The sequence below is a fragment of the Eurosta solidaginis genome, chromosome 5 (genome assembly GCF_040869045.1).
Source record: "Eurosta solidaginis isolate ZX-2024a chromosome 5, ASM4086904v1, whole genome shotgun sequence".
In the NCBI taxonomy this organism is placed as follows: Eukaryota; Metazoa; Arthropoda; class Insecta; order Diptera; family Tephritidae; genus Eurosta; species Eurosta solidaginis.
In genome coordinates this window covers 77,720,417-77,747,000 of record NC_090323.1, presented here as the reverse complement: position 1 = coordinate 77,747,000, position 26,584 = coordinate 77,720,417, and the positions used below count along the sequence as shown (strand labels likewise).

Below are 26,584 nucleotides of genomic sequence, written 5' to 3'. Positions count from 1 at the left end.
CCATGCTCCGCGCAGTTCGTGAAGAACAAAAACGCCAGAGAGTTCCAGACAGTATTCCCTGAAGCAGCAGTTGCGATTATCCATAATCATTATGTTGACGATTATGTGCATTGTTTTACCACTGAAGAAGCTGTGCGCGTGACCAAGGAAGTAGTCTGGGTACACAAACAGGGTGGTTTTGAGCTGAAACGTTTCGTGTCTAATTGCAAGCAAGTATCGGATGTTTTTAATAGCGGAGGAAATGCACTGACCGTGGTGAATCTCGATAGATCTGCCGATGAACAGTTCCAGAGAGTGCTTGGCATGGTTTGGGATAACGTGAAGGATGAGCTAAAATTCGCCTTATCATTCAACAAAATCGATGGTAAGTTAATGACAGGCGCAACAAGACCCACTAAGCGAGAAGCATTGCGGATAACCATGTCAGTGTTCGATCCATTTGGCTTGGCAGCAGAATACTCGATAGTGGCTAAATTGATTTTGCAGAAAGTGTGGCAAGAGAAGGTCGGATGGGATGATGGTATACCGGATGAAGCTTTCGCGATGTGGAGAAAGTGGCTGAACATGCTAAAGGACATCGAAACCTTACGAATGCCACGATGTTATGATGGAAACTTCTTTAAATCGTCGGTAGAACTACATGTGTTTGCCGATGCCAGCGAATCAGCTTATGGAGCAGTGGCGTATTGGAGAATCAGCAGCGGGTGTGGTATAATACGTTTGGCGTTCGTGATGGGCAAAGCAAAATGTGCCCCTTTAAAGTTGACAACGGTGCCACGTCTGGAGCTGCAAGCGGCCGTTTTAGCCACGCGACTTCGTACAGCAGTACTTCAAAACTATGACCTTACACCTGTAAAAACAATCATGTGGAGCGATTCTAAGACAACGTTGGCGTGGATAACCTCGGATCACCGCCGGTATAAGCCATATGTGGCACACCGAGTGAACGAAGTGCTGGCAGGCAGTAAAGCAACAGACTGGAGATGGTTGCCCAGTATCAACAACCCAGCCGATTTTGCAACGCGCCTACCAAGCGGGAAACGTGAATCATTCTGGGCGACAGGACCAAACTACCTGTATAAGGACGAATCAGAGTGGCCGGCAGTCGTGGCCCAGACGCAAATCAGCGAAAAACTTCGCACTAAGTTCCTATTTCACTTCAGTTATCTTGTTTCATTCGTATGAAAAGAGTTATAGCGTGGATGTTGCGGTTTTGCGACAACGCTCGGAAGAGGCACAGAATACTAAGGGAGTACGGATATCTAACCGTAGCGGAGCTGGAAGCATCGGAGCACTTAGTTTGTCGAGCGGTACAGATGGACGCGTATCCTGAAGAGTATGAGGCTCTGCTTGTAGGGAAACAACTGCGGCGAAATAGCAATTTGTGGAAGCTGACACCTTACATCGATGAGAAAGGAGTCATGCGTATAAAGGGTCGCATTGATGCCGCTGAAGTAATACCGCTCCAGAGTCGCAGGCCAATCATCCTTCCGAAGGAGCACCACGTCACAAATATAATCGTCATGTACTATCATTTTAAAGCGAAGCACCAGAATGAAGGAACTATAATAGCCGAAATCCGCCGAAAGTTTTGGGTACCCCATATTTGAGCAGCCGTTCGACGCGCCGCTAAGGAATGCCAAAGTTGTAAGAAGGATCGTGCGCAACCGCGACCACCGATAATGGGCCAGCTGCCAGAGGATAGGCTAACGCCGTTTTTGAGGCCATTTTCCTATGTCGGGTTAGATTACATGGGACCGTTCCTTGTAACCATAGGTCGACGGAAGGAGAAGCGTTGGATAGCCTTGTTTACCTGCCTGACGACGCGTGCCATACATTTGGAGATTGCCAAGGACCTCAGTACCGATACTTGTTTACTATGCATTCGCAACTTCATGTGCAGGCGAGGCACCCCGGTTCGCATACGGTCGGATAACGCTACTAACTTCACCGGCGCTAATAAAGAAATGCAGCGGCAACGTTCGGACTTCGCGAATGGGAGGATAGCCGACGCACTAGCAACTGAGGGCATCGAGTGGGTGTTTAATTGCCCGTTGAATCCGCATGTAGGTGGATGCTGGGAGCGACTTGTGCGCAGCGTCAAGCGGGCCATGGGGCATGCTCTACACAATGATAGTCTACCCGAACAAAGTTTATACAGTCTTATGTGCGAAGCGGAAAACCTTGTGAATAGCCGACCGTTAACGCACATTCCATTAGAAACACCCACCGACGAACCTTTAACACCTAACCATTTTCTTATAGGTACTGCCAACTCAGAACAGACCCCTCATCCGCGAGAAGAAGATCACACGGTGTCTAGGAAGCAATGGAGGAAGGTGCAACAAGCGCAGCATCGCTTCTGGAAAAGATGGGTTCAGGAATATCTGCCAGATCTGTGTCGACGCACTAAGTGAGATTTGGTCCTGTTGTGCGACAGTAATATACATCGCTCCAAGTGGCCGTTGGGAAGAATAGTTCGCGTGTTCCCAGGGAAGGACAACCAAGTCCGAGCAGCGGAGGTGCAGACCACAGTTGGGTTATTCCGGCGACCAGCGTGCGTACTGGCTCGGCTAGAGGTTGGTGAATCTGACCAGATTCACGGTGGTCGGGATGTTGGCGAGAATCGTTAAAGTAGTTTAGTCGTTACTTATGTTTGCATTATTCTGTTCTTTATGTTAGTATTACCTGTTTTCATATTTGTATTACCCTGTTCTCTACACTTTGTACTAATGGAAACAAACTTATAAATTTGGCCCATCTGGCAACTCCCTTCGCCTTTGTCAAAGTTTTGCATTTTCATTGCAACCGATTAAAACGAATTTGAGCGGCGAGCTAGACGGGAGGCGAAAAAACCAAAACGTAAGTTTATTTTCAGTAGTTGTATTTTATACATATGTTGTAACATTATAATTATTTAGGAAATAAAACAGAGCATATTCAGAGCATATTAGCTCAATAATACAAGTTCAAAAGCCTGTTAATTTCAAGCCTACCCCGGCCGCAACAAGCGGTATCCAACAGATGATACTCTGGGTCACCCTGGTCCACATTTTGGTCGATATCTAGAAAACGCCTTCACATATACAACTACCACCACTCCCTTTTAAAACTCTCATTAATACCTTTAATTTGATACCCATATCGTACAAACACATTCTAGAGTCACCCCTGGTCCACCTTTATGTCGATATCTCGAAAAGGCGTCCACCTATAGAACGAAGGCCCACTCCCTTTTAAAAATACTCATTAAAAACTTTCATTTGATACCCATATCGTACAAACAAAGTCTAGAGTCACCCCTGGTCCATCTTTATTGCGATACCTCGAAAAGGCGTCCACCTATAGAACTCAGGCCCACTCCCTTTTAAAATACTCATTAACACTTTTCGTTTGATACCCATATTGTACCAACGTATCCTAGAGTCACCCCTGGTCCACCTTTATGGCAATATCTCGAAAAGGCGACCACCTTTACAACTACCACCACTTCCTTTGAAGACCCTCATTAATACCTTTATTTTGATACCCATATCGTACAAACAAACTCTAGGGTCACCCCTGGTCCACCCTTATGGCGATATCTCGAAACGGCGTCCACCTATGGAACTAAGGATCACTCCCTTTTAAAATACTCATTAACACCTTTCTTTTGATACCCATATTGTACAAACAAATTCTAGGGTCACACCTGGTCCACCTTTATGGAGATATCTCGAAACGGCGTCCACCTATGGAACTAAGGATCACTCCCTTTTAAAATACTCATTAACACCTTTCTTTTGATACCCATATCGTACAAACAAATTCTAGGGTCACCCCTGGTCCACCTTTATGGCGATATCTCGAAACGGCGTCCACCTATGGAACTAAGGATCACTCCCTTTTAAAATACTCATTAACACCTTTCTTTTGATACCCATATCGTACAAACAAATTATAGAGTCAAACCTGATCCACCTTTATGGCGATATCCCTAAATGGCGTCCACCTATAGAACTTTGGCCCACTCCCTCACAAAATACTCTTTAATGCCTTTCATTTGATACACATGTCATACAAACACATTCCAGGGTTTCCCTCGGTTCATTTTCCTACATGGTTATTTTCCCTTATTTTGTCACCATAGCTCTCAACTGAGTATGTAATGTTCGGTTACACCCGAACTTAACCTTCCTTACTTGTTTTTTCTCTAATTTACTCGTTTTCTATATATAATAATTTGAGGAGTTCCAAAGGGTAAGTCCCTGCATTTTTTAAAATCATGTAATCATCTTAATGAGAAGTAACAAGTAAGGAAGGCTAAGTTCGGGTGTAACCGAACATTACATACTCAGTTGAGAGCTGTGGAGACAAAGTAAGGGAAATCACCATGTTGTAAAAGGAACCTAGGGTAACCCTGGAATTTGTTTGTATGACATGTTTATCAAATGGAAGGTATTAAAGAGTATTTTAAGAGGAAGTGCGCCATAGATCTATAGATGGACGCCATTTAGGGATATCGCCATAAAGGTGGACCAGGCCTGACTCGAGAATTTGTTTGTACGATATGGGTATCAAATGAAATGTGTTAATGAGTATTTTAAAAGGGCGTGGGTCTTAGTTCTATAGGTGGACGCCTTTTCGGAATATCGTTATAAAAGTGGACCTGGGTTGACTCTAGAATGCGTTTGTACAATATGGGTGTCAAACGAAAAGTGTAATAAGTGTTTTAAAAGGGAGTGGGCCTTTGTTCTATGGGTGGACGCCTTTTCGGGATATCGCCATAAACGTGGACCAGGGGTGAATCTAGAATGCGTTTGTACAATATGGGTATCAAATGAAAGGTGCTAATGAGTATTTTAAAAGGGAGTGGACCTTAGTTCTATAGGTGGACGCCTTTTCGAGATATCGCCATAAAGGTGGACCAGGGGTGACTCTAGAATTTGTTTGTACGATATGGGTATCAAATGAAAGGTGTTAATAAGTATTTTAAAAGAGCGTGGGTCTTAGTTCTACAGGTGGACGCCTTTTCGAGATATCGCCATAAAGTGGACCGGGGGTGACTCTAGAATTTGTTTGTACGATATGGGTATCAAATGAAAGTCGTTAATGAGTATTTTAAAAGGGCGTGGGTCTTAGTTCTATAGGTGGACGCCTTTTCGAGATATCGCCATAAAGGTGGACCAGGGGTGACACTAGAATTTGTTTGTAAGATATGGGTATCAAATGAAAGGTGTTAATGAGTATTTTAAAAGGGCGTGGGCCTTAGTTCTATAGGTGGATGCATTTTCGAAATATCGCCATAAAGGTGGGCCAGGGGTGACTCTAGAATTTTTTTGTACGATATGGGTATCAAATGGAAGGTGTTAATGAGTATTTTAAAAAGGAGTGGGCCTTAGTTCTATATGTGGACGCCTTTTCGAGATATCGCCATAAACGTGGACCAGGGGTGACTCTAGAATGTGTTTGGACGATATGGGTATCAAATTAAAGGTATTAATGAGGGTTTTAAAAGGGAGTGGCCCTTAGTTGTATATGTGAAGGCGTTTTCGAGATATCTACCAAAATGTGGACCAGGGTGATCCAGAATATCATCTGTCGGGTACCGCTAATTTATTTATATATGTAATACCACGTACAGTATTCCTTCCAAGATTCCAAGGGCTTTTGATTTCGCCCTGCAAAACTTTTTCATTTTGTTCTACTTAATATGGTAGGTGTCACACCCATTTTACCAAGTTTTTTTCTAAAGTTATATTTTGCGTCAATAGACCAATACAATTACCATGTTTCATCCCTTTTTTCGTATTTGGTATATAATTATGGCATTTTTTTCATTTTTCGTAATTTTCGATATCGAAAAAGTGGGCGTGGTCATAGTCGGATTTCGGCCATTTTTTACACCAATACAAAGTGAGTTCAGATAAGTACCTGAACTGAGTTTAGTAAAGATATATCGATTTTTGCTCAAGTTATCGTGTTAACGGCCGAGCGGAAGGACAGACGGTCGACTATGTATAAAAACTGGGCGTGGCTTCAACCGATTTCGCCCTTTTTCACAGAAAACAGTTATCGTCCTAGAAGCTAAGCCTCTACCAAATTTCACAAAAATTGGTTAATTTTTGTTCGACTTATGGCATTAAAAGCATCCTAGACGAATTAAATGAAAAAGGGCGGAGCCACGCCCATTTTGAAATTTTCTTTTATTTTTGTATTTTGTTGCACCATATCATTACTGGAGTTGAATGTTGGCATAATTTACTTATATGCTGTAAAGATATTAACTTTTCTTTTAAAATTTGAATTTAAAAAAATTTTTCCGATTTTGCTAATTTTTACTAAGCAGACATAAAATAATAAGAGTAACGTTGTTGCCAAATTTCATCATGATATCTTCAACGACTGCCAAATTACAGCTTGCAAAACTTCTAAATTACCTTCATTTAAAAGTGGGCGGTGCCACGCCCATTGTCCAAAATTTTACTAGTTTTCTATTCTGCGTCATAAGCTCAACTCACCCACCAAGTTTCATCGCTTAATGCGTATTTGGTAATGAATTATCGCACTTTTTCGATTTTTCGAAATTTTCGAATTTTTCGAAATTTTCGATATCGAAAAAGTGGGCGTGGTTATTGTCCGATATCGTTCATTTTAAATAGCGATCTGAGATGAGTGCCCAGGAACCTACATACCAAATTTCATCAAGATACCTCAAAATTTACTCAAGTTATCGTGTTAACGGACGGACATGGCTCAATCGAATTTTTTTTCGATACTGATGATTTTGATATATGGAAGTCTATATCTATCTCGATTCCTTTATACCTGTACAACCAACCGTTATGCAATCAAAGTTAATATACTCTGTGAGCTCTGCTCAACTGAGTATAAAAATCAGACAATTTAACCATTCTGGAATTACGTCTATAGCAAAACGCAATAATTTCATGCAATTTTACGTTTCCGCCTACGGGCGAGAAATTTCCAAAAAATCTGAAAAATTGTCTCAATGGACTATCACAAGCAAATCTGTAGCCGGGCAATGTACTTTATATTAGAATACTAAAATGACAAAAATTATCCAAAAACTTTTTCAACGGTGGCTGAAAAAATTGCACCATACCTTGTATTTTATAAATAGCATTTTATTCACACCAAAATGCTGGATCTCCAAATCAGTAGCTGTCTTAACTTCGAATCTTGTTGTCCGATAAATGTCATTTTTTGGCTGATTGTGTACTTTCCCATAACTGCTATAATATCATAAGTATCATTTGTAAATGTGCCTCGATTAAAGACTAGGCTCTTCCTCTCATTTATCTAGAACTTTGTTGTGAGTAACTTATTGCGTTTTGGTTTGGAACTCCTCATTTATTATAAAATAACCTTTACATTGAATATTTTACAAAAATAACTACCCCGGTCTTGAAAACGACAAACTAATATAATAATTAATTATTTACAGACAAATAACATTGAAACCCAAAAAGTTAAAAAAATATTTAATAGGACAACTCCTATACACTTCTGGTTTTACAACCAAAACCGAAAGTTTAAAATTACTGCTGAAAAACATTTGTGAAAAACATTTGCGAAAAAATTAATCTCTGGAAGTGCTGCAATGGTCGAGCCACAATGGACTATTTCTTATACATATGAACATAGGTGCGTTCATCGCAATCTTATGCATAACAGTAACATAGCCACAATCACGCAAGATGCTGCGTTCGTAAATATAAAGGAACTTCAGACTTAGCAATTGAAACTTATTTCGCCTTTCCCATTCACTTACAAAAATTTGCAAAGCACTGTTATAACCATTATCATTATACAAGAAAAAATACTTGCTAACATATTTTGTTTTTGTGTTTGTAACGATATTACATATTTTGTCCCCTATTCTTTTGTTAAAATGCAGGTTTTAATTGTGAAAATTGTGAATTGTATGTAGGAAAAGTACCAAAGAGTGGAAAAAATAATTTCACTTTAAAGTGTGAAAGCTTTCATAGCCAAAGCAATTGTCAAGTTCTTACGCTTATGCTTTGCATGATGCAAATTGAAGATTGTGAACTTTTGTATTTCAGATGGCGCTAGTCGGTCAATCTGCCGTTCTCTATAAAAACACGTGCAATCAACTCATCATGCATAAGATTGCGTTAGACGCATCTATATGAAAAAGTTCATTGTGGCTCGGCCACAAGTCATGGCCTCGCATCAACGGAATTTCTGATGGTCACGAGTTTTGATGCCAACATAGTCACGATAGCGCAAGATGTTGCGTTTTTAAATATAAAAAACTTCAGACTTAGCAGATGAAACTTCTTTCGGCTTGGCCATTAACATAAACAAATTCTCGAAGCACTGTTATAAACATTCCCATTATACTAGAAACATACTAACATATTTCATTTTTAAAATGTAGTTTTTAATTTTGAAAAATGTTAGAAAAGTATCAGCGAGTGGGAAAAACAATTACAATTGCAAATTCTGAAGGCACTCATAGCCAAAACACATGTCAAATTCTTGTTCCTATGCTTTGCTTGCAACTAAAGTTGGAAGTTGGCTACTTTTTTATGTCAGATGGCGCAGGTGATGCGCGTTTTGCCACTCTCCATGCAAAAACATGCAATCTACGCATCCGTTAGCGCACGATGCTGCATCGAAAGTTTTTTTATGGCGGGGCTTGTTACACATACAGTGATGTTCCACGAAATAGAGCCACGCACTATCAAAATCGAATAAATAAAATAAACCTAAGGAACCTATGGATTCAAAGTTTTTTACTAATAGAAAGAAAAGGTATGTTTGTAGGCTTCTCATTGATACATCAACCCAATTAATAAAGGCTTAACCATTGCCCCAAAAATTCAAAATTTTTTGCTGTGCCTACGATGGGTGTGACTTAAAATTTAGCCAGGAGACATTTCTCTCCTTTAGTCATGTCAGGCGATGTTATTGCTTGAAATTCCATTAAGCTGTGAATAGAAATTGATGTAAGGTACTTAATTTAAGAGTATAACTTGGTTTTCAATCAGTTGCCTGTTGGGATGTCCAGGTTTTCAGCAGAAGCTGTTTGTTCAGCATTTCATTTCACTCCCTTATGCGGAGTACTCTCGCTTCAATGAGTACATGGTGTTCTGGGGACGTAAGAATACAACTAGTAGCAGTTCTGAGGGCGGTGTTTTGACGGGCCTGTAGTTTCTACCAGTGTAGTAACCCTTAGGCTCGGCAAGAGATTTGAGGATTTTATTACGGCTCTGGATTTTAGGTACAATTGTGGACGCATGCAGGCCAAAATGTAGATCCTGCTCGAACGACATACCCAGTATTTTTGGATGCAAGAAAGTCGGTGGCGTAATTTTTTACTTCATTATTTTTTGTCGTATATTTGATTGTAACATGATGTAGGCAGGGTGAATTTATTTTGATTTTTACCGATGGCCAAAAAGGCAAAACGTTCTCCAGAAAAAATTTCGATTATGCAACAAGTAAGGAAATCTAAGTGCGGGTGAAGCCGAACATTACATACCCAGCAGTACACATGAAATGCTGTTGTTGTTTGTTTTGTATGCTTAATAGTGTTACAAGGCTGCGCAATAATACATATACATATGGTTCTATTCTGAACTAATTTTTCTTCGAGTTATGGATCCCGAAACATAGAAAATTGCTTAGTCATAAAAGGGGCGGTGCCAGGCCCATTTTTTTTTTAATTTTTAGTTTTTCCTATTTCCTTGTTCTTCAACTATATGTTTATTCGCTTTAATATTCATACCTTCCAAAGTGTTCGGTTGTTATAAAATCGAACTCTGAATGACGAACCAAAACTCTACCAATGTCTCGCATAGCGATATCCAAACCATCTGCCATTGGTGCACTTTGCTTTAAAGATACCATACGCCCTTTTTCAACGAATACCCTTAAACAATGTGCGATTACTTACGTACCAAAGGCTGTGTTACATTGCTTCCACCAAGTTCCGGTTCTAATTTTATACGTAAATTCCGAAAAAAAAAATTTCACTCAGTGAAATTTACGGTTCTGATAAATTCTCTGGGATCTGCAGGAAATGCGTAGCCCGCTATCAAGTGGGTGATTTGAGTGCAAATTAATTTTGGCAATCGTTTTGCAAATCCATGTTTCCCTGATTATATTTTTTTTTTTGTATATTGTCAATATCTTACTTACTTGCTTACTTAATTGGTGCTTAACCGTCTAAACGGTTATGGCCGTCCAACAAGGAGCCCCAGTCGCTCCTTCGGTCCGCCAACCGGCGCCAATTGGTCACACCAAGGGAGTTTAAATCGTTTTCCACCTGGTCCTTCCAACGGAGTGGGGGCCGTCCTCTACCTCTGCTTCCATAGGCGGGTTCCGACAGAAACACTTTCTTGGCCGGAGCATCATCTTTCATTAGCATAACATGGCCTAGCCAGCGCAGCCGCTGCGTTTTAATTCGCTGGACTATGTTGATGTCTGCGTATAGCTCGTACAGCTCATCATTAAATCTTCTTCGGTACTCGCCATCGCCAACGCGTAGAGGTCCATAAATCTTTCGAAGAACTTTTCTCTCGAACACTCCCAAAACCGCTTCATCTGCTGTTGTCATGGTCCATGCTTCTGCCCCATATAGCAGGACGGGTACGATAAGTGACTTGTAGAGTATGATTTTCGTTCGCCGAGAGAGGACTTTACTTTTCAATTGCCTACCTAGTCCAAAGTAGCATTTATTGGCAAGATTGATTTTTCGCTGGATTTCAGTGCTGATGTTGATGCTGGTTCCCAAATAAACGAAGTCTTGTACTATTTCGAAATTATGGCTGCCAACAGTAGCGTGGTTGCCAAGGCGCGTATGCGCTGACTCTTTGCTGGATGATAGCAGGTACTTCGTTTTGTCCTCATTCACCATTAAACCCATCTTTACCGCTTCTTTTTCCAGTTTGGAGTAAGCAGAACTAACAGCGCGGGTGTTTAGGCCGATGATATCAATGTCATCAGCATTTGCCAGTAATTGCACGCTTTTATAGTATATTGTTCCAGTGCGGTTAAGTTCTGCAGCTAGTATAATTTTCTCCAGCATCAAATTAAAGAAATCGCACGATAGGGGTCACCCTGTCTGAAACCTCGTTTAGTTTCGAACGGCTCGGAGAGGTCCTTCCCAATTCTGACTGAGCTGATGGTGTTGCTCAACGTCATTTTGCACAGCCGTATAAGTTTTGCGGGGAAACCAAATTCAGACATAGCGGCTATAGGCAGCTCCTTTTCGTGCTGTCGAAGGCGGCTTTAAAGTCGACGAAGAGGTGATGGTAGATTTACCAGGTCTGAAGCCGCACTGATAAGGTCCAATCAGCCGGTTCACGGTGGGCTTCAATCTTTCGCACAATACACTTGAAAGGACCTTATATGCGATATTAAGAAGGTTGATTCCACGATAGTTGGTGCATTTTGCAGTATCCCCCTTCTTGCGGACTGGGCAAAGAACACTTAGATTCTAACCGTCGGGCATGCACTCGTCCGCCCATATTTTTCTAAGAAGCTGCTGCATGCGCCTTACCAACTCCTCGCCGCCGTACTTGAATAGCTCCGCAGGCAATCCATCAGCGCCCACGGCCTTCTTGTTTTTCAATCTGGTTATTGCTATTCTAACTTCGTCATAATCGGGCGGGGGGACATATATTCGATCATCATCGATTGCGGGATCGGGTTCATCATCTCTGCGCGGTGAATTGCTGCCTCCATTTAGGAGAGCAGAGAAGTATTCCCTCCATAATCTAAGCACTCTCTGGACATCAGTTACAAGGTCACCGTTTTCATTCCTACAGGAGTTTGCCCCGGTCTTAAAACCTTCCGTCTGTCGCCGTATTTTTTGGTAGAATTTTCGGGCGTTATTCCTGGTGGCTAGCAGCTCAAGCTCCTCGCACTCACGCCTTTATGCTTATGCTTTTTTCTTCCTGAAAAGGCGTCTCGCTTCCCTTTTCAACTCACGATAGCGTTCACACACTCCTCTTGTCGCGCTCGATTTTAACGTAGCCCTGTAGGAAGCGTCTTTTCTTTCGGTTGCAACGTGGCATTCTTCATCGTACCAGTTGTTTTTTCGTGGCCGCCGGTAACCAATTTTTTCCTCGGCGGCAGTACGAAGTGCTTTGGAGATATGCTCCCACTGCTCCTGTATTCCTTCAGGATGAGTTGTGCTCTCAGAGAGCAGGTGTGAGAGTCGAGTTGCGAAATCATTGGCAGTCTGTTGTGATTGAAGCTTTTCGACGTCTAGCTTTCCTTGTGTTTTTTGTTCCTTGGTTTTAGCCGCGTTGAGGCGGGTGCAACGAGATAATGGTCCGAGTCGATGTTAGGTCCTCGGATCGTGCGCACATCTAAAACACTGGAGGCATGCCGTCCGTCTATCACAACGTGATCGATCTGATTGCGAGTATTTCGATCAGGAGACAGCCATGTAGCTTGATGTATCTTTTTATGCATGAACCTCGTGCTGGATATGACCATGTTTCGAGCACCGGCAAATTCAATCAGCCTCAGTCCGTTAGGAGAAGTTTCATTGTGTAGGCTGAACTTTCCGACTGTGGGACCAAAAACACCTTCTTTGTCCACCCTGGCGTTAAAGTCGCCAAGCACGACTTTTATATCATGACGGGGGCAGCGTTCGTATGTGCGTTCTAATTGTTCATAAAAAGTGTCTTTCACCTCATCGTCTTTCTCCTCTGTCGACGCATGGGCGCAGATGAATGATATATTAAAAAATTTTGCTTTTATTCGGATAGCGGCGAGACGCTCGTTCACAGGCGTGAACGCCAGCACTTGGCGACAAAGTCTCTCTCCCACCACGAATCCGACGCCGAAACTGCGCTTATTCGTATGGCCACTCCAATAGATGTCACAATTTTTGATCTTTTTTCTTCCTTGCTTCGTCCAAAGCATTTCTTGGATGGCGGTGATGTCAGATTTTGCTTTGACGAGGACATCAACCAGCCGGGCATCTGCACCAATCCCATTCAGGGAGCGGACGCTCCAGGTGCATGCCCTCAATTCATTGTCCTTCAAACGTTTGCCATGGTCGTCATCAATAGAGAGTGTATTTATCCGAGGCTTGTTGTTATATTTCATTGGAGTATGGGTTGTCAATATCAATTGGTTTAAAATCGTATCCCAAACTTGTTTTTATCAATTTTCATCTTTGATGTGGTGTGTGGAGCCAAAGTTGTGATACTGTTCAAAATGGTAACCGCTTTGTTCCGTTTCACCTTTTTTCTAACCTTTGCGGGGTTTCGTAGGTCATGTTTTAACGCTTGGATATATATTGCCTTTGAAAACAAGCAAAAATATGTGAGAGCAGAGAATTTTAAAGTTCTTTCTTCATATCGTCATTTCTTCCCCCCCCCCCCCCCCCCTTTAGCGGATTTACCTTACAGTATTTTTGCCATGGGTAAAAAGGCCCTCCAGCTCGCTCAGTAACAAATCTTCCGCCTAAAGCAAATACACATTATACAATTAAATGAATGCACATATTAAATGAATTATCACACAGCTGTGCTGCTGCACGGAGAATATTAAGGCGCCGCTAACACCACCAACACGCCAACACGTGCGCAACTATTATCTATAGCGCAACCACCACCAACCGCGCAACAACCGTGCGTTAACGTCATCAGCAGAGCAACACCGCGCGCTAACAACCGGCCGCCCTAGTGAAGCGGCCCTACATCGGTAACAACAACAACCAACCGCCCCAGTGAAGCGGCCTTACATCGGCAACAACAACCGGCCGCCCTAGTGAAGCGGCCTTACATCGGTAACAACAACAAACGGCCGCCCTAGTAAAGCGGCCTTACATCGGTAACAACAACAACCGGCCGCCGTAGAAAAGCGGCCTTACACCGGTAACAACAACAACAGGCCGCCCTAGTAAAGAGGCCTTACATCGGCAACAACAACAACCGGCTGCCCTAGTGAAGCGGCCTTACATCGGCAAAAACAACAACCGGCAGCCCTAGTAAAGCGGCCTTACATCGGTAACAACAACAAGCGGCAGCCCTAGTAAAGCGGCCTTACATCGGTAACAACAACAACCGGCCGCCCTAGTAAAGCGACCTTACATCGGTAACAACAGCAACCGGACTCTTTAGTAAAGAGGCCTTACATCGGTAACAACAACAACCGGCCGCCCTATATCTTGAAGAAAGTTCGTGTATTAAAACGTGAAAGATTTGTTAGAATACATTTGTCTGTATTCACGTATAACTAAGCATATTCATTTAAAATAATTGACATTCGAAGGTGAGATCATGTTATCATTATAATATATCTTCGATTTAATACCTGTAATAACGTTAACTGAACTGATGAAAGCCCATAAGTCGTATTGAATAACTGAAAAGGATTTTTTTTTTAATAGGGAAATCAAAAGGGAAAATATGTACAAATGAAAGTAATGTTAAACTAAGTAACATTAAAATTGAATAAAAGTAAAAATTTAATTAAATTTACCTAGTAAAATAGACTAAAATAAAATAAAGTAGAATAAAATAAACCGTAGGTGCGTCGCACTATGGCGCCTCTGCCCGAAAAGCCTGGCAAAATTCAAAAATTTCATACAGCGTACGATAAACCTAATACATGTATTTAATAGAGAATTTTCCAGGGATTACAAATATATAACTCTTATTAAACAGAAAGATTTTAGGAGGTAGAGCCGCTCAAAGTTGATTAAAACACTTAAAAAAATTTGTGGTTTTTGTTCTTTTTGTTGTATTAAAAATTGTTTTGTCTCTAAATAAAACGGCCTGCTACTGGTTTCTTGTATTATAACGAAAAGATATTTAATTCTAGGTTGAAGCAAAACATAAAATTTGTTTTTTTTTATAAAAGTAATCAGATCTACCTGTTTTTCGAAAAGCCTATTTTTAGGACCTTTTTCGAACTTTGATTGAAAATAAAAAAAAGGACAAAAAGGCCTCCGTGAAATTTGCAGTAGGTATTTGCTAAATATTCAGTTACCTAAATTAATAAGGTCTACTTGCGTCTAGCTGCGATTTCACTTTTTACATCAAATAAAGTGGATCAACCTTGGGTATAAATACGCGCCTGAGCAGGTATAGGTAAGAAGGAGGCAAATTTAGTACGGTCTCTTTTGTTGTTGGAATTTGTTAATAAAACCAAATTTTTCGGTTACAAGCTGCATAATATACCTGGAACTCATTTCCATAATTTGAGTATATAAAGCAATGTTTAATACAACGCCCAAAATCTCGTTTTTTGGAGTCTATAGAATAAAGTATTCTGTTTATTTAAATAAACATAAATATAGCTCACATATTTTTTTAGTAAGATATACTCGATGGCAAATTTTAATATGTCTCTAGAAAACTCCAAACTATTTGAGGTGTTCAAAGCTTCAAAGACAAAAGTGGAGTTTGTTGAGGCTATTATAACAGAATTACCAAATGAAGCATGCAAGAAAGAAGACGAAGACTTGAAAGAAAAAATTCGCTTCCTCTACATTCCAATACAAAGAAAATGGCAAGCAGTCGGTCGTTCTACTTCAAGGTTTATAAGTAAGCATGAAAGCTGACTAGCTGGTAAAAGTTTTTTGGACGAAGAAATGCCTAGCACATCAACTAATCGAACTAGAGGAAGACCAACAAAACCCATAGAAGAATGTTCGACCTACACAAGGAAAAGGAAGCTGTCAGATTATACTAGAACTATCGCCATGACTCATCTTTCAGAAGCATTGGCTATTAAATATAAAAAGGACGAAGAAAACACCAAGTCTCTTATCATAGGAGCAGTTGCGTTAGCAAGTCCAGTGCGACTGAGAAGGATCAAAAACAGCATTCCCACACCCTCAAATGCGCTACCTAGGAGATACACTCCTGAAGAGTCTTTGGCGCTCTTTATAGATCTCGGGTTATCGAAGGATAAATATAATATATTGCGTGAGTCATTATTGCAACATAATTCCGATCTTTTCCCTGGATACAAACAAATCACTCAAGCCAAGAAAGAAGCAGTTCCTCCAAGAGCCAAAATAACCGCAGCATCAGCTGAAGTTGAGCTCCAAAACTTAATGGACCATACGTCTATGCGACTCTTGAAAAGTTTTTCTGAAGAAAAGTTGAAATAACTGCCAAAAAGCCTAACATTAATAAATAAATGGGGCTGTGATAGATCATCAGGACAAAGCGCATATAAACAAAGAATAAATGTAGACGATGGAATAATTACAAATGGTAATATGTTTATGGCTTCTATTGTTCCCCTCCGTTTAAAAGATTAAGCTTCAGAATATTGGAAAAATCCCGGCCGTCATCAGTTAAATTGTGCCGGCCGATATTATTTAAATATGAGAAGGAGTCTTCGGAACTCGTAAGAGCTACAGAGAGTGATATAAAAAATTAAATCGCAAAATTGGATGCAACAATAATTGAAATCGAAGACGGGGATGTTTTTACCATAAAGCATGATTTTCTTGTAACAATGGTCGATGGAAAAGTTTTAAACTTACTAACAAACCCATCATCTACATTGAAATGTCCAATCTGTAAGAAGAGTCAAAAGACTTTGAAAATCTTGATGATTCAATTATTGACGAACTAAATCAAGAAGATTTTTTGAACATGATGAAGAGACTGCTCGCATTACTGGAGTCGATATTGTCAAACGATTGGGAGTAATTTTAAATATTTACATTGCCATGAAAAAGTTAATGGACTTAAATTTGGAGAATATGCATCGAAAACTGCAGAGCTTCTGCTTCAAAAGTATCCTGAGAAAAAGCTCACACCAACGGTACTTAAAATTTTGGCCCATGGAAAAGATTTCATAGAATACCAGTGTTTACTATTAGGATAATTGTCTGAAGAAGCTCAAGAATCTAAAAACAAGGACTACAAAAGATATAGAAGTACTAACGCTTGCAAAATCTCACGAGTTAGACAAAACGAGGATCTTTTCAACATGTTGGACATCTCTTCTGATCCAGTCATATCATCCATAAGGCATGTAAGATCACAAAAGGATCTTACAGACACCTATAGCTCAGAAATGGTTTCCTTGTTAGATATATTTTCAAGTGACGAAGATTAAATAAATGATCCACCTTTTTCTATCACAACAAAAAAATTATTTAGTACTTAGAAAAAGAAAAGAAATCAATAAATACAAGTTTATTATTTATTATAAATAATACATTTATTCCATTTAGTAATTATAATCATATAATTTTCGTTTTTACATCTTTTTAAAATTTATCAAATTTTAAGATGAGTTTTGAAGCACCCTTTATGTATATTTATTTTAAAGCTTAGGCTTTGGCTATCAGAAGAGTCATACATTTTTACGGAAATCGATAAAATTGGTAAAGCGGTTATTAAGATAAAACTGTTTATCATAAGCAGTGCTCAAAAATTTATTAGTTGTTCATCTTTGGCTCAAATACAATAATATTGAACAACTTTTAATAATTTTTCTTCGTTAAGTATTAATAAAATATTTGGTTTTCGAATTTTTCAAAAATATATAAGTAAATTTATACAATGTATTTTCAAGCAATGCTTATATACTTATCCCCTAGCGTACACATTTCACTTTTATAAGAGTATAACATCTTAAAAGAAGTAATGCGTGCAACAAGTTTGGTGGAGATTGGTAACCTTGCTACTAAGACAAAACTTTTAACCACAAGTGGGTAGAGCCACATTCCTTCATACAAACCATAAGTTTATCTGATTTCATGTTCAAATACATCATAAAAAAAATTTCAAAGTTTGTCCTTCAGATTTAAAAAAAATTTTTTTTTGTTTTGTATTTTTCTACAATTTTTCAACTTTGACGAATTATTTTAAATTATACAAAGCCTAAATAATTAGCTTTCAGGTGCAGTATGAATGCAAAGAAAAACTCAAAAGGCGCCATAGTGCGTCGGTGGTCATGGTTTTGAGAGTGGGAATAAGCACCGGGCATTGCAACAACACCCGCGGTGCTCCCCTTGTATATTCGGCCTTTTTACTTTCGTTCTAATTTTCAGCTTTTTTTGTATTTGATTTTCAGTAATAGTAACCGGTCATTTCCGGTTCAGTTAATTATTTTTTTTTGCGTTTTGATTTTTTTTTTTAATTTTGAATTTTGAATGTCTAACGGTCTGTCCGTGACATCCGGTTCGACCGGATGTCGTTTTATTTTGAATTATAAGCGTTTTGAGTCTGCTCTGCGCTTTTGTCAGTTTTTGAAAGGCATGATAGGGTTTTTTCTGTTTATGGCGCAGGACAGCAAGGTTGGCAAGAACCCCGCCCAGCCGACATGACTAGCCACATAGCACCACGAGATCATGCCGACTGCCTTCCTTTCGGCTCCACTAAAGATGCGTTTCCATAAAAAACGGTTGAGCACGTTCTGTGTTCGTGTCTTGCGCTCACCAGGTCAAGGCCCCAGTTATTAGAGGCGGCAGAGTTGCCAGATCTCGAGGTAGCAACTAAGCTAGATCTTAGAAACCTTCTAGTATTTGCCCAGAGGACGGAGTTATTCTATAACATAAGTCTTGGTACCTGAATGGGGTTCTTCCGTTTGGTCGTCAAACAAATTCTGGTAACACTTTGGATACATTCAGTCCATGTGAGGTCTTTATTGACCGGCCAGTTTAACCTAACCTAACGTTCTACTACACGGCGAATTGGTGGAATTCGCTTTGCCATCATCCTGTATGAATTCGCCTTGCCACAAAGTTTTACAGCGATTCTAAATTTTTTGTTAATAACCAAAAAACTATTATCGCAGCCGAGAACAGATAATAGCTTTACCTTCTTATAGTTTATGGATTTCTCATGGCAGAATAGAACTAAAATTTACCATTCTTTCACAGTTTTTTTTTATTATTTAACAATAAAAGGTGAAATATCAACAACAGCAACCTCTACTATTTAGGGATTCAAGGGGTTGTGTAGCGCAATATATAGCTTCTCCAACCCAATTGTCAACCTCACCTTCGAGCGGCGAATCCCGTTTCACTAACAGACGAGGCTCTGGCGACCCCAAGCTCCTCAGGGAACTTGGGGGTGGGGAGGGAGGGATGGCCTGAAGGTTTAATGTGGCCATATAAATCGTCCCCGAGATGGTCGGGCCAGCACCTTAATGGTGCTGTTACCGGAGCGTATCGGATCTGTATCCGACAAAGGACCATCACATCGATAACACTCCCCAAAGCCTTCGGGGAGTAACCTAATCGCTACAACAACAACAACAACAACAACTATATTTAGACTTTTCTTGTCACAGTTATGCTGCTACCATGGTGGAATAAATAGGTGGAGTAAGCCGTCAATTGCTCTAAATTCTTCTTTGTTCTGTCATTCGGCTATTTGAACATTTTTTTACCAATGTTGTCCCCGCAATGTGTTGATATTTGCATTTATCATGAGTAAATTATGCCACTTTTAGTACTTTTTTCGGATAAACTATAAGGTGAATATCGATAGACCTTTATTGGATTTAATTACAGAGATTCATCATTTGGGTATCGTTGGCGTTAGCTTCCTTAAGTACCGTGCTAAACTAATACCTCCATATTTTTTGTATGTTTAATTTGTTCCGAAAAAAATTGAAACAGGTCTTTATTAAAACATACTATTTGCATTCACGTCATATTCAACCAAGGATCTTCCCCTTTCAGTGCTACTGAACAGTTTCGAAGAATGTTTTTCTCATTCCTACAAGAACACCAAAATTGTGATATTATACATACATTCTTTATGAAGATACTTTGCTAAAACAATGGTATTCTAAATATATAAAAAATTTTTACTCACTGTTGCTGTTTTGCCATAAAAATAAGACCACTAAGATGGGAGGAATGGTACAGTTATGGATTGTAATTTAAAATATATGAGTCCGGCTCACCGCGAATCAGCATATTCTCGTTCTAGGCCGACTTGCGCTGGGCTAGTCTATCCCCTGACATAACTTTAGTAATACATCATGAATTCAAATGTCAAGACTTTTTGGGGGATCTTCTGATTAAGTTTGTTATTAACATATATTAAAAGAGATACGTTTTTACTTCGGACCCTCAAGGACAAATCAAGAGAGCAGATTTTACTCTTTTACTTATTTAGCACTTCCAAGTGTGACCGCAAAACTTCTCATCGAAACCGAAACCCATTTAAGTTCCGCAAAAGGCATAAAAGTTGAACTAAATAACTGATGTACGTACGTACTATATACGAATAACACATCTTTTTTTTATTTGCGGTTTTGCAATGAATGTTTCAACTGCAGTTTATGTTGAGGACAGTTTACTTTACTTTTGGCGCATCCATTCAAATTTACTGCTGTTGTTGTTGTTGTTGTTGAAGCAGTGCTTCGCCCCACCTAACAGCCGCGACCTATCACAAATTATCATCAATATCCTTTAATGGGAGTCCAAGCAAACTTGCTGTTTCAACAGGGGTGGACCATAAGGAAAAGGGTTTAGAGGCGTTGGTTCCACATTACAATTAAAGAGATGGTTGGTGTCATGTGGGGACACATTGCAAGCGGGGCATACATTTTGTATGTCGGGGTTGATTCTGGATAGGTAAGAGTTTAACCTGTTACAGTATCCAGAAAGAAGTTGAGCAAGAGTGACACGCGTTTCCCTGGGGAGTATGCGTTGCTCTTCCGCGAGTTTTGGATACTTTTCTTTGAGTACTGGATTCACAGGGCAATTCCCGGCATAAAGGTCCGACGCCTGTTTGTGGAGTTCATCAAGGACCTGCTTGTGTTTTTTCGCTTCATACCGCTGGGTTCTCAGGTGCCGTATTTCCTCAAAATGCTTACGGAGATGACTCCTTAAGCCCCTAGGCGATGCTGGCTCATCAATCAGATGTCTGTTGGGATGCTCAGGTTTCTGGGTATTCAACAGCAACTGTTTGGTCAGCATCTCATTTCTCTCCCTGATGGGGAGTATTCTCGCCTCATTATGCAGATGGTGTTCTGGGGACATAAGAAGACATCCCGTGGCGATTCTGAGAGCAGTATTTTGGCAGGCATGTAGCTTCTTCCACTGGGTAATTTTTAGGCTTGGCGACCATATGGGTGACGCGTAGCACGTAATCGGCTCGCTAATTGCTTTGTATGTAGTCATGAGCGTTTCTTTATCTTTTCCCCAAGTACTGCCAGCGAGGGATTTGAGGATTTTGTTACGGCTCTGAATTCTCGGAACAATTGCGGCTGCGTGCTCACCAAAATGTAGATCCTGATCAAACGTCACACCCAAGATTTTGGGGTGTAGGACAGTCGGTAGCCTAGTGCCATCGACGTGGATGTTCAAAATGGTCGACATTTGGGACGTCCATGTTGTAAATAAGGTCGCGGAAGATTTAGTCGGTGATAATGCCAGATTTCGCGAGGCGAAAAAACTGGAGGGATCAGAGAGGTAGCCGTTTATTCTGTTGCATAGCTCATCGATCTGTGGGCCCTGGCCTGTGACCATTATTGTGCAGTCATCGGCGTAGGAAACGATTGTGACTCCTTCCGTTGGTGAAGGTAGCTTAGATATGTAGAAATTAAACAAAAGTGGGGACAGGAAACCACCCTGTGGTACCCTTTGTTTAATTCTTCTTGGTTTTGATGTTTCGTTTCTAAATTGCACCGATGCCTGCCGACCACCCAGATAATTTGCGGTCCACTTTATAAGACACGGGAAGGGTAGACCATTCCAGGTCTTGCAGTAACGAGCCCGTGGTTGACCGTATCAAAAGCTTTGGAAAAGTCTAGCGCTACGAGTACTGTTCTATGGTGGGGGTTTTGATTTAAACCGCAATTTATCTGGGTGCTAATGGCATTTAGCGCGGTGGTAGTGCTATGGAGTTTTCTGAAGCCATGCTGATGACAGGCTAGCTGCAAATTTGCTTGGAAATAGGGGAGCAAAATGGCTTCAAGCGTCTTTGCTACTGGCGATAGGAGAGATATCGGACGATACGACTCTCCTATGTTAGCTGGTTTCCCAGGCTTTAGTAGCGGGACCACCTTGGCCATTTTCCATTTTTCGGGTATGACAAAGGTGGAAAGAGACATGTTGAAGACATGCGCTAAATATTTGAAACCCTCTTTCCCTAGGCTTTTAAGCATCGGCATGGCTATGCCGTCTGGGCCCACTGCTTTGGATGGTTTAGCGTGACCAATGGCGTCCTCAACCTCTTTACTGGTGATGGTGATTGGTGACGCGCTGAATTTGTGTTTATGTGCGTGCCTGTTGGCCCTCCATCTATCTTTGTCGACCGTAGAATGCATTATATATTGTCAGCAGAAAGCGCTCGCGCAATTTTTCGCATCCGACAGCACTTTACCGTCAAATGCGAGGGAAACTTTGTATTTGTGCTTAGACGGATTCGATAGGGACTTTACGGTGGACCAAAGTTTGCCCACACCGGTAGAGGTTACAACCTCTTAGGTTTCGCCCGCTTGTGTTCATCCACAAGCAATCTGATGCGTTGGTTTATATCCCTTATTTGGGGATCGCCTGGATCAAGCTGTCTTATAAGGTCACTTTCTCTCGCTAAGTTTGCGGCCTCCGCCGGGCAGTGGGACCAAATTTCGGGAATTCTCCCGCCGGGAATGAAACGTGCCGAGGCGGTTTCAATGACCTTGTGGAAGGCACGCTCCCCTTGGCGGGCATCAGTCGGGATAGGGAGGGCAGCAAAAAGGTTGTCTGTAAAAGATTTATATTCGTCCCACTTTCCTTTTTTGAAGTTTATGAAAGTGCTTTTTTTCTGTAACGATGAAGTCGGCGGTACGCTCGAGCGAAATAAGTATAGGCAGGTGGTCGGATGCCAATGTTACCATCGGCTGCCAGTTGACGCAGTTTACGAGTTCTGCGCTCACGATTGAGATATCTGGCGAACTGTGACAGCTTCCTACCATACGTGTGGGGGCGTATCCGTTTATTGTGCAGAACGTCGTTTCTTCTATTTGATCCGCCAACATCTCACCCCTTCTGTCCGCCCGCAAATTTGAATGCCATAGATCGTGATGGGCATTGAAATCGCCTAAGATAATGCGATTGTTGCCAGTGAGCAAGGCGCTGATATTAGGGCGGTATCCACTGGGGCAACAGGTGGCAGGAGGGATGTAGATGTTGATGATTTCTAGGCTTGCATCGCCTGACCGGACAGATAGGCCTTGATGTTCTAAGATATTGTCCCTGCGGTCGATGCCAGGATCAAATATATAATATTGCACAGAGTGGTGTATGATAAACGCGAGACCGCGTTCATTTCCGCTCTCGCGATCTTTTCTGTGGACATTATACCCAGAACAGAGTATGACCATCCTAAAAAAATTCTTGACAGTCCTTGGTCGGGAAAAATCCCGAGTCGCTCCGGTACATAGAACCGACTGCCTTGGGAAGCGCTCATCTCATTACTTGTCATCACATTTTAAGTGGCCAAATTTATTTTTATACCTTTCATGAAAATGAAATGGTATATTAATTTCGTCACGAAACCGAAAATTGTAAGTCCTTAAAGGAAAATAGATAGACCCACATTAAGTATACCGAAATAATCAGGTTGAAGAGCTGAGTTGATTTAGCCATGTCCGTCTGTCCGTCTGTCCGTCTGTCTGTTTGTATGCAAACTAGTCCCTCAATTTTTGAGATATCTTGATAAAATTTGGTGAGCAGGTGTATTTGGGTGTCCGATTAGACATTTGTCGGAACCGACCGGATCGGACCACTATAGCATATATCCTCCATACAACCGATTTTTCAGAAAGAGGATTTTTGTAATATCTTACCCAATTTAACAGATTGAAGCTTCAAACTTCACCATATACTTTCGTATATTGCACATATTGTTGCCTGAAAAAATGTATGAGATCGGTCGTATATATAGTATATATCCCCCACAACCGATTGTTCAGATAAGGAACTTTTCGTAATTACTGCCCTATTTTAAGAGCTAGAGGCTTCAAATTTCAGCGAATGCTTACGTATATAGCATATATTGTTGTCTGAAAAAATCATAAAGATCGGTGGTATATATAGTATATATATGGTGGTATATATAGTATATATATATAGTATATATATATATTTTCGCAAATTTTAGCCCCATTTTAACAGCTAGAAGCTTCAAATTTCACCGAATATTTACTTATATAGCATATATTGTTGTCTGAAAAAATCATAGAGATCGGTTGTATATATAGTATATATCTCATACAACCGATTGTTCAGATAAGAAACTTTTCGCAATTTCTACCCCATTTTAACAGCTATAAGCTTCAAATTTCACTGATTGCTTACGTATATAGCATATATTGTTGTCTGAAAAAATCATAGAGATCGGTTGTATATATAGTATATATCTCATACAACCGATTGTTCAGATAAGAAACTTTTCGCAATTTCTACCCCATTTTAACAGCTAGAAGCTTCAAATTTCACCAACTGCTTACGTGTAAAGCATATATTGATGTCTGAAAAAATCATTGAGATCGGTGGTATAAATAGTATATATCTCATACAACCGATTGTTCAGATAAGAAACTTTGCGCAATTTCTGCCCCGTTTTAACAGTTAGAAGCTTCAAATTTCACAAAATGCTTTCGTATATAGCATATATTGTTGTCTGAAAAAATCATAGAGATCGGTGGTATATATATTATATACTTCATATAAACTGTCATATTGACCCCTTTTTTACGGCTAGAAGCTTCAAGATTCATCAAATTTCATCAAATAGTTACGTTTACGTCATATATTTTTGAAATACGTGATTCGTAGCCATAGTTTTTACATGCAGACCACAAAAAACGTGAAGCATTGCATCCTCACACAGATTACCTACCTATTTTTATACCTTTCATGAAAATGAAATGGTATATTAATTTCGTCACGGAACCGAAAATTGTAAGTCCTTAAAGGAAGATAGATAGACCCACCATTAAGTATACCGAAATAATCAGTTTGAAGAGCTGAGTTGATTTAGCCATGTCCGTCTGTCCGTCTGTCCGTCTGTCTGTTTGAATGCAAACTAGTCCCTCAATTTTTGAGATATCTTGATAAAATTTGGTGAGCAGGTGTATTTGGGTGTCCGATTAGACATTTGTCGGAACCGACAGGATCGGACCACTATAGCTTATATCCTCCATACAACCGATTTTTCAGAAAAAGATGATTTTTATAATATCTTACCCAATTTAACAGATTGAAGCTTCAAACTTCACCATATACTTTCGTATATTGCACATATTGTTGCCTGAAAAAATTTATGAGATCGGTCGTATATATAGTATATATCCCCCACAACCGATTGTTCAGATAAGGAACTTTTCGTAATTACTGCCCTATTTTAAGAGCTAGAGGCTTCAAATTTCAGCGAATGCTTACGTATATAGCATATATTGTTGTCTGAAAAAATCATAAAGATCGGTGGTATATATAGTATATATATGGTGGTATATATAGTATATATATATAGTATATATATATATATTTTCGCAAATTTTAGCCCCATTTTAACAGCTAGAAGCTTCAAATTTCACCGAATATTTACTTATATAGCATATATTGTTGTCTGACAAAATCATAGAGATCGGTTGTATATATAGTATATATCTCATACAACCGATTGTTCAGATAAGAAACTTTTCGCAATTTCTACCCCATTTTAACAGCTATAAGCTTCAAATTTCACTGATTGCTTACGTATATAGCATATATTGATGTCTGAAAAAATCATTGAGATCGGTGGTATAAATAGTATATATCTCATACAACCGATTGTTCAGATAAGAAACTTTGCGCAATTTCTGCCCCGTTTTAACAGTTAGAAGCTTCAAATTTCACAAAATGCTTTCGTATATAGCATATATTGTTGTCTGAAAAAATCATAGAGATCGGTGGTATATATATTATATACTTCATATAAACTGTCATATTGACCCCTTTTTTACGGCTAGAAGCTTCAAGATTCATCAAATTTCATCAAATAGTTACGTTTACGTCATATATTTTTGAAATACGTGATTCGTAGCCATAGTTTTTACATGCAGACCACAAAAAACGTGAAGCATTGCATCCTCACACAGATTACCTACCTATTTTTATACCTTTCATGAAAATGAAATGGTATATTAATTTCGTCACGAAACCGAAAATTGTAAGTCCTTAAAGGAAAATAGATAGACCCACCATTAAGTATACCGAAATAATCAGGTTGAAGAACTGAGTTGATTTAGCCATGTCCGTCTGTCCGTCTGTCCGTCTGTCTGTTTGTATGCAAACTAGTCCCTCAATTTTTGAGATATCTTGATAAATTTGGTGAGCAGGTGTACTTGGGTGTCCGATTAGACATTTGTCGGAACCGACCGGATCGGACCACTATAACATATATCCTCCATACAACCGATTTTTCAGAAAAAGAGGATTTTTGTAATATCTTACCCAATTTAACAGATTGAAGCTTCAAACTTCACCATATACTTTCGTATATTGCACATATTGTTGCCTGAAAAAATTTATGAGATCGGTCGTATATATAGTATATATCCCCCACAACCGATTGTTCAGATAAGGAACTTTTCGTAATTACTGCCCTATTTTAAGAGCTAGAGGCTT

The 26,584-nt window shown here is 40.0% G+C and overlaps 1 protein-coding gene across 2 annotated transcripts in view; it reads right to left on the bottom strand.

The window, feature by feature from the left end:
- The window catches only part of Cat (Catalase), a 90,917-nt gene that overhangs the window by 37,930 nt on the left and 26,403 nt on the right, over positions 1–26,584 (bottom strand). Inside the window, exon 2 of one of the 2 annotated variants that reach the window (XM_067786730.1) lies at positions 14,308–14,358. The exons of the other annotated variant lie outside the window; for it this stretch is intronic. Coding sequence (XP_067642831.1) covers positions 14,308–14,358 — 51 coding nt within the window. The remainder of the gene's footprint in view (positions 1–14,307; positions 14,359–26,584) is intronic. 2 annotated transcript variants of the gene reach the window in all.